We start from the raw sequence: 17,110 nt of genomic DNA, 5'->3' as shown, positions 1-17,110 counted from the left end.
TTGAAACTCCTATTTATAATCTAAATCAACTATGACTCCTTCAAAGATTATTAGCACCATCCTCCATAGATTAACCTACTCAAATTGTAAAATCTTATTCCCAATATTTCTCACAGATCTGAAGAAAATCCTAAAGCAAAATTTCAAGAACTTACCTTCAGATTTTCTTCATTCATTGACGTTTTTGTACGATTCAAAGGTCCATGAATGATTTGTGAAGAAAGCTAGGCAAAAATCGAACTCCTCGTGACCAGATAGGAGCTGTGGCAGTTACTTCTCATTCTCTCTCTAGAACCTTCCTTCTTCTCTCTATTCTTTTTTTTTTTCTTCTTCTTCTTTTGATATGAACCAAGAAACATCAATCATACAATATATTTCAACGAATATGTGAAAAAATGCGGTTGAAATTATAAAAAGATATTTCAATTCATGCCACATTGAGGAAGAATGAAGTTTCATTGCTATAAATTTTGGATGAATTACAATTCAGAGTCATTTATATAGTTATTGTATTTCATTAATATATTTTAAGACTTTTTATTTACTTAGGTTACAATTACATAATGGTCAATTATGATCATAAAGTATGAATGTTAAAACTCTTGGAATGTCTTTAATAGTTTCATAATGATAAGTGGAAATCAAGGGGAGTAAGATTCAGATTATCTTGTTGATCGAATATTTGAAGGCAAAACATTATTTGATATTCAAATCATTCCAGAAGTAAGATTGATCATGTCTAGCTCGAATAATTCTTGTTTTTCAAATATCTCAAGGCAAGAACACTTGTTTGAGATTCGAATCACTCCACAAACAAAATTGATCATGTCAAGTTTGAATGATTCTACATGAAACATGAACTATATAGAATTGCAAAGAAACTTAGCCATTAACTAAAGAAAGCACAAATGCTCCTTTTACTTCATTTTTCAAGTCTACTTACAAATACAACATATATGGTTTTATATAACCTCAAAATGAAAGTAAAGGCATTCCAAGAGTTGTAACATTCGTACTTTATGGCCATAATTGACCATTATGTAACTGAAGTAAATAAAAAGTCTTAAAATATATTAATAAAATACAATAACTCTAAATTCCGCTAAATTGTAATTCACCCAAAATTTATAAATTTATAATAATGAAACTTCATTCTTCTTCAATTTGGCATGAATTAAAATATCTTTTGACAATTTTAACTGTATTTTTTTCACATCTTTATTGAAATATATTGGATGATTGATATTTCTTGGTTCATATCATCTTTTCTTCCCATTTCCCTAATTTCATCTTGCAGGAACCTCCTGCAGGTACCTAATTAAGGAGAAGGAAAAAATGACTAAAATACCCCTTCCATGTTGACTTTGACCACTCTTCTAATTTTCCAACAGTTTTCTTTTGTACTTTTAAATTTCCATCCTTAAGCCTCTCAATAAAATCTCAAAAATTTAGATTTGATAGAAAATATCAGGTATTTAATATCTTGTCGGAACTCAGATGTTACAATATTGATAAACTATAAAAATGTTACATCATTGATAGAGTCCAAAAACTTGTTACATTTAGAAATTATGTAATATATTTACAAATAGAAAGTCAAAGACTTTCCATACTATTGCGTATATGGTAAGCGTGTCAATATTATCATTTTGAAAATTACAACATCTTTTGTCAAGATTTTATTTAGGATGTCTATCCAAAATATGTCAAACACATAAAAGTAATAAGAAATTCTTATTCTAGTAGGAAGTTTAAAGTTGCCCCAAAATGGATGGTTGGTAAACAAGATAATTGTCGACCCGTTTCTCCAATTTGATGCACACATTCTTTACTTTCCTACTAATAAGTTTATTTTATCTTTATTGAATACTTTTATGAAAATTTATAATCGGTAACATCGAAGATAAAATCTTCAGCGGTCTAAATTTTGTCAAATTAAATTTTTTAATTATAATAATATTTTTCAAAATCACTTCATCTTTAAGTCGGTTTTAAACGACTTAAAGCATGCATTAACCTATAAATATCACTCCATAGCTCTTCCATTTTTCCATCCCTTGTCCTTTCTTTTCTTCTCTCAGACTTATCAAAAATATTTGTAAAAGTCAGTATTCATATGGCTTTTTATGAAAACTTAATGTTTTTTCTATCTCAATGACTACTTTTGTTTTTGAACTTTACCATGCTTGGTGAATTAATATTAGGTATGGTTAGTTTCGGAGATAAGCTTGATGGAAAGACCAATGCTTCACTTGTGCTTCAAATAGTATGGGCTAAGGCTTGTGACTCGTCGAGACCAGCAACTATTAACGTGCCCAAAGGCACATTCTACGTCCAAAGTGGGAGATTTAGTAGACCTTGTAAGAACAATGCTATTACTTTTCGTATTGATGGCACTCTTGTTGCTTTCTCAAACATTCAAGTTCTAGCTAAAACTAAAACTTAGATTGGGTTTCAAAACGTAAATGGGCTTTCCATTTATGGTGGTGTTATTGACGGGCAAGGATCTGGCATATGGAATTGTAAACTCTATTGCCCTCATGGAGCCATTACATTATTTAAGTTGGCTAGATATAAAAAATACAAATTAATTTAAATTAGTATTTTTTATAGCTCTTTGATTGTTTTAAATTTGTAGAATCTCGAGATAGAAAATTCACAAAACGTAATAATGAATGGATTAACTTCGATTAATAGCCAAATGTTCAACATTGCGGTGCATGGTTGCCAAAATGTGGACATTCAAGGAGTGAAGGTCTCAGATGCTGGCAATAGTCTGAACACTTATGGCATCCATGTGGAGGAATCATCAGACGTGACTATCTTCAGCTCCAACATCGGCACCGGTGAGGACTGCATCTCAATTGGTTCAGGAACCACCAACTTATGGATGGAAAGTATTGTTAGGATCGCACAACAACGCACACGCTCGATCTAGATGATCACAAAGAAAAGGATAGAGAGAATTGCAAGGAGAACTCTGGCTAAAAGGATTTTTTTTATTGATGACTTCAGGCATGTACAACAAGAGAGAGTACAGAGAATAGAAAATACATTTCAAAGCTTTACTGGACGGAATATATATATGGTTCAGTCTACTAAATATAGCTTTACCAGATTTAACCATCTACTATATATAGCTATGTACCATATATAGCTTTACCGGATATAGCCATTGACCAAGCTATAAATACAGGGAGCAGACTCCATAACTCAACAATTCTCCCACTTGGAGACTGATCCTACACCATACCAATTAGGGCTTTGCATAGCTTTAATTTTCCAACATCAACACATTTTGTCAACATGTCTGCTGGATTCTTTGCACCCTCTATCTTCTCCAAACACATATCGCCTTCTTCCACTAACCTGCGAGTGAAATGGTACCGTCTTCTAATGTGTTTTGTTCTTGAATGATAGACTGGGTTTTTCACCAACTGTATGGCACTCTGACTATCTGTATAAAGGATCTTCTTGCACTGCTTCCGGCCTAATTCTTCTAGATAGTCTGTCATCCATATCATCTCCTTTCCAGCTTCAGCTATGGCCACGTACTCAGCTTCAGTAGATGAAAGAGCAACGCATTTCTGAAGCTTAGACATCCAACTCACTGCTGTTCCATCTATAGTGTAGATATACCCAGATGTGCTCTTGCTGGAGTCTACATCTCCACTCAGATCAGCATCCACAAAACCTTGCAGAACTACTTTGCCATTGCCATAACAAAGTGTAGTATTGGATGTACCTCTCAGATATCTTAGAAGCCACTTCACAGCTTCCCAATGTTCCTTCCCTGGATTTGCCATGTACTTGCTAACAACTCCCACTGCATGTGTTATGTCAGGTCTAGTGCAGACCATAGCATACATCAAACTCCCAACTGCAGAAGCGTACGGAACTGATGCCATGTGCTCACGTTCCTCAACTGTCTTGGGAGATTGCCCCTTTGACAATTTAATATGATTTGCCAAGGGGGTAGTCCTGGGTTTAGCGTTATTCATCTTGAATTTGGACAACACCTTCTCAATGTACTGCTCTTGGGATAGATTTAATGTGCCAGCAGATCTATCTCGAGAAATCCTCATCCCAAGGATCTGCTTCGCTGCACCTAAATCTTTCATCTCAAATACTGAAGACAAGCTTGCCTTCAGGTGGTTTATCTCCCTCATACTTGATCCAGCAATTAGTATATCATCCACATACAGGAGTAGAAACACATAAGAATCAGTGTATTTCTTGAGGTAGCAACACTGATCCTTTTCACTTCTGTGGAAACCACTCTTGCTCATGAAGGAGTCAAACTTCTTGTACCATTGTCTCGGTGCTTGTTTCAGTCCATACAAGCTCTTATTGAGCTTACACACCATGTGCTCCTTGCTTGGAGCTGCAAATCCTTCGGGTTGTTGCATATAGATCTCCTCGTCTAGATCTCCATGTAAAAATGCCGTTTTTACATCCATTTGCTCAAGGTGCAAATTCTCCGATGCAACAATACTCAGTAGAATTCGGATAGTAGTTAATTTCACAACTGGAGAAAAGATCTCAGCATAATCAATGCCTTTTCTTTGTGAATATCCTTTAACTACTAACCGAGCCTTAAACCTCCTTCTGCCATCTGGTTCAACCTTGATTTTGAACACCCATTTGTTCAACAGAGCTCTCTTTCCTGTAGGCAACTCAGTCAGCACCCACGTATTATTCCTTTCAAGTGAGCTCATCTCATCATCCATGGCTTGCTCCCACTTAGTTGAATCTTCCACTTGTAGGGCCTCATCAAAGGACTCTGGTTCTCCTTCGTCAGTCAGCAACAGATAGTGTAATGAGGTTGAATATCTGTCTGGTGCTCTGGTAGTTCTGGATGATCTTCTCAACACCTGTTCAGGTGCAACTTGCTCCACGTCTGGTTCTTCAGCAATAGGATCAGGAGTTTCTTGAGCTTCTGTTGTACCATCACTGTGTGAATTTTCTTGCCACTCAAATTCAACTCCCACTTGCTTCGTAGTCTCAGAGTTTATCTTCTCTCTGTCCTTGTACATGACATTTTCATCAAAGGTCACATCACAGTGTCTTAGGATCTTCATATTTTTCTCATCCCAAAACCTATACCCGAACATGTCAGAGCCATAGCCTATGAAGTAGCATTTCACAGCCTTAGCATCAAGCTTATCTCTCTTCTCTGGATCAACATGAACATATGCAGTACAGCCAAAGGTTCTCAAGTGAGAGTACTTGAGTTCTTTTCCTGTCCATACTTCTTCGGGCAATTTGAACTTCAAGGGTACTGACGGCCCTCTATTAATCAAATATGCTGCTGTGTTCACAGCATCAGCCCAGAATGCCTTTGGCAATCCAGAATGAATCCTCATGCTTCTTGCTCGCTCATTCAAGGTTCTGTTCATCCTTTCTGCAATACCATTTTGTCTTGCCTTACCGGGAATTGTTCTTATTAATCTAATTCCCTCAGCTGCACAAAATGTTATAAACTCTGATTTGTTGTACTCTCCTCCATTGTCAGACCTCAGGCATTTGATCTTCAAGCCGGTCTGATTTTCAACTTCAGCTTTCCACTTCTTGAAGGTGGTAAACACATCTGACTTATGTTTCAGAAAGTAAACCCATACCTTCCTGCTGAAGTCATCGATGAAGGTGACGTAGTACCTTGATCCACCAAGTGATGAAACTGGAGATGGTCCCCAGACGTCTGTATGGACCATTTCCAACCGCACTTTCTTCGGTTCTCTGGCAGCCTTTGTGAAACTAACTCGTTTCTGTTTGCCCATAACGCAGCTCTCACAAAGACCCATATCAACAGATTTTAAGCCTTCTAAAGCTCCTTTCGCAGTGAGCATCTTCATTCCTTTGACGCTCATATGTCCAAGTCTATTGTGCCATAGACTTGAATTGGAAGCACTCTCAGCAGCAGCAGTCATGTTTATACACTCTGCAGTAGTGTATAAGGTTCCAGATTTTGTGCCACGCGCAACAACCATGGCGCCCTTCACAATCTTCCAGGAACTCTTTCCAAACTCTGCTGCATAGCCTGTGCTATCCAACTGACCAATAGAGATCAGGTTCTTCTTGAGACCAGGAATGTATCTGACATCTTGTAATGTCCATTGATTTCCTGCTGGAGTTTGTATGGAGACATCTCCCTTTCCTTCAATCTCCAAGGTTTTATTGTCGGCAAGATACACCTTCCCGAAATTTCCTGATTTGAAATTTCGAAACAATTCCTTACTTGGAGACGAATGGAACGATGCACCTGAATCCAAAATCCAGGATTCAGCTGGGCTATCCACACTAAGGATTAAAACGTCCTCAGCATCTTCTGTTGTGTATATAGAATCATCATCATCTTCAGATTTATGATTCTGCTTCTTCTTTAGCTTTGTACAATCTGTCCGAAAGTGTCCTTTTCCCCCACAGCTCCAACACGTTACGTTGGGTTTGTTTGGAGATTTTCCCCGGTTCTTTGATTTTGAACGCCCATGTTTGTTTGAGCTCTTTGATTTGCTTCTTCCCCTTCGATCAACACTGAGAGCATTGCCTGATGAATCTCCAGTTTCCCGTTTGCGAATACTTTCGCTGAGAACTACATCTCGAATTTCATCAAACTTCAGTTTATCAGATCCTCGGGAACTGCTGATTGCGGCAACAACAGTATCCCATGACTCGGGTAAGGATGACATCAAAATCAACGCTTTAATTTCATCTTCGAAATTAATTTCCACCGAACCCAGTTGACTTATGATCATATTGAATTCATTTATATGATCCGCAACACGTCCACCTTCAGACATCTGTAGATTGAACAATCTACGCATCAAATACACCTTGTTCATAGCCGACGGTTTTTCATACATATTTGACAGCGCCTTCATCAGATCTGACGTTGTCTTCTCCTTGATGATGTTAAACGCCACGTTTCTGGATAGCGTCAACCGGATCATCCCTAAGGCTTGTCGATCCTTGAGCTTCCACTGTTCCGTGGTCATGGTATCCGGCTTCACCCCCAACAGAGGTTCGTGAAGATCTTTCTGGTACAGATAATCTTCAATCTGCATCTTCCAGAAACCGAAATCGGATCCATCGAACTTCTCAATTCCAATCTTTGAACTTTCCATCTTCACAGATCGTGGTGAATTTTGCCTTGCTCTGATACCAGTTGTTAGGATCGCACAACAACGCACACGCTCGATCTAGATGATCACAAAGAAAAGGATAGAGAGAATTGCAAGGAGAACTCTAGCTAAAAGAATTTTTATTTGATGACTTCAGGCATGTACAACAAGAGAGAGTACAGAGAATAGAAAGTACATTTCAAAGCTTTACTGGACGGGATATATATATGGTTCAGTCTACTAAATATAGTTTTACCAGATTTAACCATCTACTATATATAGCTATGTACCATATATAGCTTTACCGAATATAGCTTTACTATATATGACTTTACCAAATATACCTTTACCGGATATAGCCGTTGACCAAGCTATAAATACAGGGAGCAAACTTGATAACTAAACAAGTATTACATGTGGACCTGGACACGGAATCAAGTAGGTGACAACAAAATAATTTTTTTTGAAATGATTTTGTTTGTACGAAAAATTAATTAGGAATTATAAAACCAAATATAAAATTGGATTTTGAATGAATTAAAACAAGTTTTAGAAACTTTTTTGTTCTTGGCCAAAGTGATTTTAACTATTTTCCTACTTCTGAAAATGATGAATGCAGTTACATGTCAGAAAATGGAACCTTCGAGGAAATTTGGTATTTTGTTGAATATATGTTTGTAGCATTGGGAGCTTGGGTTGGTCGGCGGGAGAGCATGGAGCGAAAAATGTGACATTTACATCAACTTTTATCGGGACTATGAATGGAGTGAGGATTGAGTCTTGGGAAAGACCAAACAATCGATACGAATATTCATTTTCAACACATTATTTTGGATAATGTGAAGAATGCTATTATAATTGATCAAAATTACTGTCCATATGATCGAGGCTGCCCCAGTGAGGTATATTTTCTCATCAATTCTCGACATGTTAACTTCTTACTAACTATATTTCACTTTATATTTGATTAGTAGAGTTTAGATTTTCAATTTCATACGTAATTGATTTCTTTTACCTTGAACGGATTGGAATTTATTTTGTTCATGACGTGTGTTAAATTAGGAGCATTATTTCGGCTAATACTTTTTGGGTAATGAATTGAACGTAACTTCTCACTTATCTTTAAAAGAGTGATATTATCCACTTTGTTCATCATAAGCTTTTATAGTTTTATTTATTTTGTTACCTATAAGATCTCTATATTTTGATTTTCTTGTTTGCATGAATAGGATTCCCCCCTAAAAATTAGCCAAGTAACTTAAGAAGATATCAAGGGAACATCACCCACTGAAATAGGAGTCAAGTTTGATGGTAGCCCAACAAATCCTTGCACTCAACTAAGTTTGGAAGACATTAAAGCTACTTATAATAATCAAAAAGCTAAAGCTTCATGTAAAGATACCAAAGGACCTGCCTTTAGTGTGGTTGAACCTCCTCGTTGCTTAGAATAGACGAACCTATTATAAAGGTGGATAGAGGAGTTCTATTGGTGACCCTAATAAACGAACTCTTATAATTTAATTTTCTTGCCATTGGGACTAACACAACTTAAACTTAAATTTACTGAGTTACTTCAAAAAAGAAATTAATAGTTTATTTTTATTAGGTAACATCATTAAAATACATTTGACTAATAAAATTTTAATTTAATTTATGTTCTTGAATTGGTTGACTAACATCTTAATCATTATCCTCAAATGATTTAATTTAATACAATTATATAAACTTTTACTCCTAGGTAATTAGTACAATTAAAAAAAAAAAAATACGGTTAGATGAACAAGTGTTGTCGCTTCCTGAGTATTTCTTAAAATACACAAGTCATGTGCTACTCTACTTTTCAAGTAAAAGCAAGGTTCGCTTGTACGACTGACGGTGGCATTATAACTATGAGACTATGGCACATGGTTAGGATAGTTTCGTAATTTGAATTTAGTAGACTATAGGTTAGTATAGGTCAGTGCGTTTCCATTTAGTAGACTATAAGTTAGTATAGGTCAGTGCGTTTCCATTTAGTAACATATAGGTTAGTATAGGTCAGTGCGTTTCCATTTAGTAACATATAGGTTAGTATAGTGCATTTTAGTTTATGTTATTTTTCTTATTAATTCAATTTGTATTGTTTTATTTCAAAAGCATTAGAAGTGACATGTAAGGACAAGCTCAGGTTTTATTATAAAGTTTCACATGAGGTATTTCGGCATTAAATGTTTATGATATGTATACGATACCGACTTTAGGTTAAGTAGAAATTTAGAGTCGTTATCAGAGTAGTGGGAGATTATTTTGAGTATATGTGTAATGCACCCAAAATTTTCAATCTATCTCTACAATTTATTACTTGCTTTGTATTATCTCATGCCCAAGATTTGAATTTGGATTCAGCACTTGATGGCTCCGACATTTTCCTACGACATGGTACGTTGCCTACTTCTCGCTTCTAAGAGTGGAGACTATTTCTACAAACTAACACGAGTGCTTTAAACATGCTTTGTCTTCACTTTCATGTTTTATGATAACATTCTCACGAGGTAACCTAATATAGCATTGCTACAAGTTAAGTGCACTTAACTTTGGAGTTTATAGAATTGAGCGCGCATTGGGAAACTAAAAGCTTTTTCGCCGCTTTAGAGTTCCATCTGGTTCAGTCATAGGAGTCAAAATATTATTATTAACTTTTTTTTGTTTGGCATGACCGGCAAATAATTCATTCATGTCCAAGATAATATCATAATCATACATATCTAATATCATCAACAACCACACATAAGATTGGCTAGACACTATTTCCTATCATAATTGATCAAAATTACTGTTCACCAGACGCTGCCCCAATCATGTATATTTCCTTACTCCTCCACATTTTAAATTCTTACCAATTATATTTAACTTTAAATTTATTAATAAAATTTAAATTTTTAATTCCATACTTAACGAATTTCTTTTATCTTTAGGTGAGTTGGAATTTATTTTATTCATGTGAATAATGCATCGTGGTAGACAATGTAATTCTCACCTACCTTTAAAACAACGTGTTATTATTCACTTCGATGATCCTAAGTTTTTATAATTTTATTTATTTATTTAATATTATTATTATTATTATTATTATTTTTTTTTTTTCGTAAAAGATCTCATACCATTCAAGATAGTTGTCATAACTTATATATATCACGATATTCTCCTTATCTAGTTACCGTGGAACTTTAATCTCACTCCCAATATGATTTATATCTTATTGTTATGTATATATTCTATACATGGATTTTTGCTATGGCTACTTTGAGAGGATTTTTTTTTTCCTCAAGTAAATGTGACGATTAATGTTTTTAGGTTTCTTTTTGCGTTACTTTCAGGCGTAAGCTAGGTTGAGAAGAGATAATTGTGGGAAGGGATGAAAGGTTACCGGAGAGAAGGGGAGAAATGTTGTTTTATTTATTTATTTGTTTATTATTATTATTATTATTATTTTAACTATTCCTTCATAATTATTTTTATTTGTTTATTTCGTTATTTATTTTTGGGCTATTATAAATTACGCCGTTGTATCCAAATGAAAACTTTCTACCATGAATATTGCTACTAAACAAGCGGTGGATGCTTCCGCTAGTAGAACTATCTTACGATGAACCTTATGAGATCCTAGAAAGAATAGCATCTATACCATGGTTAGTGGACGGGTGTGAAGAGAAATCTAGGAAAGATTCAATTTAACTCCATAGAGAAAAAAAATCGACTAAACTTAACTAAACCTTTACTTCTAACTATACCATTAGTTACTTTTGAGAAAAAAACCAAAAAAAATGTAACAAATTAGACCAGGTTTAAATCTCTAATTAAAAATAGGCTTAAATTTAACAAAAAATAAAAAAATGAGACTAACTCAATTGGATCTTTAAATAAAAAAACATGGTTCAATTTAGCCTAAAAAGAGAAAGGAATAGACTTGACTCCACCAGACTTCAACTACTAACTAAACACGAGAGTTAAATTTAACTAGAAAGAGCAAAGAAATGCAATTAACTTAACCATACTTCAATCCCTAANAAAAAAAAAAAAAAAAAAAAAAAAAAAAAAAAAAAAAAAAAAAAAAAAAAAAAAAAAAAAACGAATACCTAAAAGTGATAGAAACGGTCAAAATAGCGAGTTCATAAACTTGTTACATTTAAAAATTGTGTGATATATTGACATTCATAACATTACGTATATGGTAGCATATTTTCATCATTATCATTTTTAGTATCACCTTTGAGTATCACCAATCATTATTATAGAAATTTTATTTAAGAACACTTTACAAAGTAGTAAGAAATTCTTATTATAGTAAGAAGTTTACAAGTTGCTCCAAAATGGAAAAAAGTAACCCTTCAAAAAAGGCAACAATCATGAATACTAATGAAATATTATTTATATATTATCTATGCAAGTCATAGGGTTGACTCAAACAAGATTTGTTCTTCAGTAACAACTCGACGATTATGAATAATTATCAGCACGTTTCTCAAAATTACTCTGGCAAATTTAAGGCACACCTTCTTTATTTTCCGCGTTACCTAAATTTTGTCAAAATAAATCTTTCCATTATAATAATAATTTTCAAAATCACTTCAACTTTTTGAATCAGTATTAAATGACTTTCCAAAAGTATTTAAAAAAGTATTTTTAACCATTTAAAAAGTGACCATAAATGATAATCATATCTATCAGAACCACTTACATGCAAATCTAAGCATGCATTAACATTAGCTTATAAATATCACTCGAGAGCTCTTCCATTTTTTCATCTTTCACATTTATCACAAATATTTGTACAATTCAGTTTTCATATGGCTCTCTATGGAACCTTAATGCTTCTTCTTTCCCTTTTGCTACTTCTCCTTTTGACCCATGCATTGGCTGAGGGATTAACCTTAGATATTGTTAGTCTTGGAGCAAAGCCTGATGGAAAGACCGATGCCTCGCCTGTACTCCAAACAGCATGGGCCAAGGCTTGTGACTCGACGGGACCTGCTACTATTCACGTGCCCATAGGCACATTCTACGTTCAAAGTGGGAGCTTTAATGGGCCTTGTAAGAACAATGCTATTACTATTCGCATCGATGGCACTCTTGTGGCTTCCTCAGACATTCAAGTTCTAGCTAAAACTAAAGCTTGGATTGCGTTTAAAGACGTAAATGGGCTTTCCATTCATGGCGGTGTTATTGATGGGAAAGGATCTAGCATATGGGATTGTAAACACTCTGGGAATAATTGCCCCGATGGAGCACCGGTATGCATTATTTAAGTTGGCTAGATATAACAAAATTTAAAAATTTGTCTTGAGGGAAAAGTTGAAAGAAAATGCATGGTACTGATTCTTGCTCTCCTTTATTTTGAATTTGTAGAATCTTGAAATCACAAATGCACAAGATGTTATCATCGATGGATTAGCTTCAATTAATAGCCAAATATTTAACATTGTGGTGCACGGTTGCCAAAATGTGAACATTCAAGGAGTGAAGGTCTCGGATCCTGGCGATAGTCCGAACACTGATGGCATCCATGTGCAGGAGTCATCAGATGTGACCATCCTCAGTTCCAACATCGGCACCGGTGATGACTGCATCTCAATTGGTCCAGGGACCACCAACTTATGGATAGAAAGTGTTACATGTGGACCTGGGCATGGAATCAGGTAGATGTCAATAAATAATTTTGGTATGAAAAATATATTTGAAATTATAAAACCAAATATAAAATTAAATTTTTGAAGGAATAAAAACACGTTTTAGAAAATTTTTTATCTTGAACCTAGTGATTTTAACCATCACTATTTGTTGAAAATGTGTTTGTAGCATTGGGAGCTTGGGGAAGTCGGCAGATGAGCCTGGAGTGAAAAATGTGACAGTTACATCATCGACTTTTACCGAGAGTACGAATGGAGTAAGGATTAAGTCTTGGGCAAGACCAAGTAGTGGGTTCGCAACCGATATTCATTTTCAACACATTACTTTGGATAATGTGAAGAACCCTATCATAATTGATCAAAACTACTGTCCACATGATGAAGGCTGCCCCCATCAGGTATATTTTCTCATTAATCCTCGACATGTTAACTTCTTACGAATTATATTTAACTTTAAATTTGATTAAGAGAGATTAAATTTTAAATTTCATACGTAATTGATTTTTTTTTTTTTTATCTTCAACGAGTTGGAATTTATCTTGTTCAAGACATGTGTTAAATTAGGAGCATTACTTGGGCTACACTTCTAGGTTATGAATTGTGGTGGACAATGTAACTTTCACATATCTCCAAAAGAGTGTTATATTATCCACTTTGATCATCATAAGCTTTTATGGTTTTCACATAAAAGATCTCGTACCATTCAAGATAGTTGTCCTTATTAAATTTTCATGCCATATTTTGATTGTTCTTGTTTGCATGAATAGGATTCGGGAGTAAAAATTAGCGAAGTAACTTACGAAGATATCAAGGGAACATCAGCCACTGAAATAGGAGTCAAATTTGATTGTAGCCCAACAAATCCTTGCACTGGACTCACCTTGGAAGACATTAAAGTGACTTATAATGATCAAATCGCTAAAGCTTCATGCGAAGGTGCCAAAGGAACTGCCTCTGGTGTGGTTGAACCTGCTAGTTGCTTAGAATAGACGAACTTAATTTTGGTGATAGCCTATTACTTAGTATATTACAAAGGTGAAAATTGGAGTTGTATTGCTTCAGCCTAATAAACGAACTCTTATGAATTTAAATATCGAAACATGTTCTACATCCAAAATGTACCATTAGTTTTTAAATATAGTAATTAATGGGTGTGAAAAGCATATTGTCATGTAAATTGGTTCTCTACTTCACTTCATTGTCCCTCAAGTTTAGATAGATAATCAATATTAGCCTTAAAATCAATGCAACTAAGCCATAAAAAACTTAGGAAATATCAAAGAAAAAAAGTTGCTAAATTGGGAAATTTTTGTTTATTTTATGTTACATGAAATAAAAGTATTTTATGTTTTTGTATTTATTTAATAATAATCTTAATCGTCATCCTCAAATAATTTAATTTAATTTAATAAAATTATATAAACTAATTACATACTTAAATGGAAGAATTAATTATACTTCTTATATTTCAAAAATCAAATATAGTTAATTTATCTTACCCGTTCTAACATAAAAAATACAGATGTAAAATACATTTATTGTCCCTAACAAATGCGTTTTAAAACCTTATAGAAAAGCCTAACAAGACACCGAACGATGTGCCAATGAGAACGTTGGCCCCCAAGGAGACTAGATTGTGAGATCCCACATTGGTTGGAGAGGAGAACGAAACATTTCTTATAAGGTTGTAGAAACTTTTCCCTACTAGATGCATTTTAAAACTTGAGGGGAGGCTTGAAAGGGAAAGCCCAAAGAAAACAATATAGAGGGCGTGGAAATCTCACCCTAGCAGTCGTGCTTTAAAACCTTGAGTGGTAGCTCGAAACGGAAAACCTAAAAATGACAATATCTGCTAGCGGTGGACTTGGGCTTTTACAATTTAAAACTTTCTTCTCTTATATGGGTTTCCAATTTGAGAAAATTGGATGTGTATTATTTCTTTACACACGACTCACACGTGTAAGCGTGGACTCTATGGACTGTTTTTGAACATCTAGAGGAAATAGTGACAGTCATAGCATCATGGTAAACATGATGGTCATTTCAGTCTTATAGTTTACGTGTCTGTACTCATGATAAAGAGTATGTATTCTGATGCACGTGAACAAACAATTATATATGAGGTTCCCATATTTTTTTATGGTGGTGTAATAAATCATACAAGACAACCCCCATTCTTTCATCACATATTACACTGAGTAATATGCCTACATAAAATTCTTATAAAATTATTTCATTCTTATAAAATTATTTCATTCATAACATAGTTTTCAAATCATGGCATAAAGGTTTTTCATCGTATTTCCTTATTTCAACACATAACATAGCATATCATGGCCTAAAGTAACATATCATAGTACATTATGACACTTCATAACATAACATAGCTTATCTTAACACAACATGACATTTAATTCATATCATAATATTATTTGGCATATCATATAGCGACACATAACATAACATCACATATCAAATCATAACACACATATGACATGTGAAATGCCACTAGACACGTGTCATCATACATAAAGCAATTCTTCTAACCAAATCGATAGTAGAGCCACTTACTTGGATGACGTAAATCGAAATTACTAATTTATTCTTTGCAAAAGCATGAATATTCTTCTCAAGGTTCAATTCAACCTCAAATTCAATCCATCTTCTTGATAATATTAATAAAAACAAAATTACTCCAAAGATCAATAGGTTGTTGTCCAATTATAGAAGATAAAGAAATATCTCGACATATCTACTCGATCATTTAACAAATTTTTAATGTCTAACCTACTATTTATTAGATACTCTGATAGATTTTATAATATATTTCGGTACTTATTAAATGAAAATGTATATTTTTTATAATATTATTATATTCACTCCTTACCAACCATTTAATACTTTTCATATCTTTCCTTTTGAGTATGTGTTTTTCTATTTTTTTTAAAAAGTTCACATGTTACTTTTTATTCGATTTTAATAGATTTCTTAATCATGAATTGGATAATTCTTGGAATTATCTAATTTTCAATTTTTTTTGACTTATCACGATCTCTAACTTAGATATGATCTCAGTTCATTCATATACCCTTTTATTTACTCGGGTATCACATGCTTATCCTAAAGTTCGATAACAAAGTCATTGAAAAAAAACTAACATTCTCATCTTTGNAAAATTTATTTGGTAGGATGTTGTGAATTTATTTCAAAGTTGAATAGACAACACAAAAATGGAAACACAATGATGAAGGATAATGAAATGTGTTACTTCTAGAAGTTCATTNACCCATGACTTGTGATGACAGATAATGAATTAATATGGCTTGGGATTTATATTTCCACCTTGGTTAATTAAGGAATAAAATCATGAGTGAGGGTAACTATCTGTATTGGTACGAGGTATTTTGAGAAAACTAAAAGCAAAGTGTTAGAGAGCTTATTATCTCAACTTTAGCCATGTTAATAGAATCATCAAATATCAAACAAAGAAGTTGTGAGTCTCGAAATTTTTACTACGACAATAATCAAACAGTATCAAAGGTGTAGTCATAGTGATTCATGTGTCGAACAAAGAGTATACTTTATTCAAGTACTTTGAGAAATAGTTGAACTTCAATTAAGGGGAAGTTGTTCGAGGATCAAGAAGACCGTATACTCAATTTTCCACACAAATAAATGATTTGAAGGACTAACTTTCTACTACAAACAAAATTATTAAACAAAGGTCAAAACGCCCACGGCACACGTTCCAAGCCATGTAATAAACAAAATAGTCAAAATTGTTAAGTGTGTACCATATAAATTCGTTAAAAAAAACTTACTTTTAAGTCAAATTTGAAATTTAATGTTCAAAAAATTTTAAATCATGTAAATATAACTTGACACATAAATTATTTTGGACTTATTATAAATATTATTAGAGAATCAATGTAGAATTGCGACTAAAAATGTAAACATGTAAAATTAGTAAAAAAAAATTTATTTGGTAGGATGTTGTGAATTTATTTCAAAGTTGAATAGACAACACAAAAATGGAAACACAATGATGAAGGATAATGAAATGTGTTACTTCTAGAAGTTCATTTGGACATATATATATATATATATANATATATATATATATATATATATATATATATATATATATATATATATATATATATATATATATATATATATATATAATTATAGTCATATATATATTTCAAGAACTGTCACGACCCGATTTTCGAGGCTTCGAAAAATCAAATCGTGACTAAAAAGACGAAATCGAAAATAAATAAAATTTAAAAGAAGATAAAATAGGAGATGAAAATTTTAAAT

At 33.6% G+C, this 17,110-nt stretch overlaps 1 protein-coding gene and 1 pseudogene across 1 annotated transcript; both read left to right on the top strand.

The window, feature by feature from the left end:
* Positions 1–2,206: 2,206 nt before the first annotated feature.
* LOC111776364 lies at positions 2,207–8,572 on the top strand (annotated as a pseudogene).
* Positions 8,573–11,904: 3,332 nt separating this feature from the next.
* LOC111811249 (polygalacturonase-like) lies at positions 11,905–13,880 on the top strand. Its single transcript, XM_023698011.1, has 4 exons — positions 11,905–12,391; positions 12,507–12,796; positions 12,957–13,185; positions 13,555–13,880. Exons 1-4 carry the CDS (start codon positions 11,948–11,950, stop codon positions 13,774–13,776), a joined length of 1,185 nt encoding a protein of 394 aa, XP_023553779.1. The 5' UTR covers positions 11,905–11,947; the 3' UTR covers positions 13,777–13,880.
* Positions 13,881–17,110: the final 3,230 nt, after the last annotated feature.

This window comes from Cucurbita pepo, chromosome LG15 (genome assembly GCF_002806865.2).
Source record: "Cucurbita pepo subsp. pepo cultivar mu-cu-16 chromosome LG15, ASM280686v2, whole genome shotgun sequence".
Taxonomy (NCBI): domain Eukaryota; kingdom Viridiplantae; phylum Streptophyta; class Magnoliopsida; order Cucurbitales; family Cucurbitaceae; genus Cucurbita; species Cucurbita pepo.
The sequence above is the reverse complement of the archived record's forward strand: the minus strand, read 5'-3'. Positions and strand labels throughout refer to the sequence as shown.

Coding starts and splice junctions, on each gene's coding strand:
- LOC111811249 (XM_023698011.1), top strand. CDS start 11,948: ATGGCTCTCTATGGAACCTTAATGCTTCTTCTTTCCCTTTTGCTACTT. Junction 12,392..12,506: donor ATTGCCCCGATGGAGCACCG/GTATGCATTATT, acceptor TTGAATTTGTAG/AATCTTGAAATCACAAATGC. Junction 13,186..13,554: donor ATGAAGGCTGCCCCCATCAG/GTATATTTTCTC, acceptor TTGCATGAATAG/GATTCGGGAGTAAAAATTAG.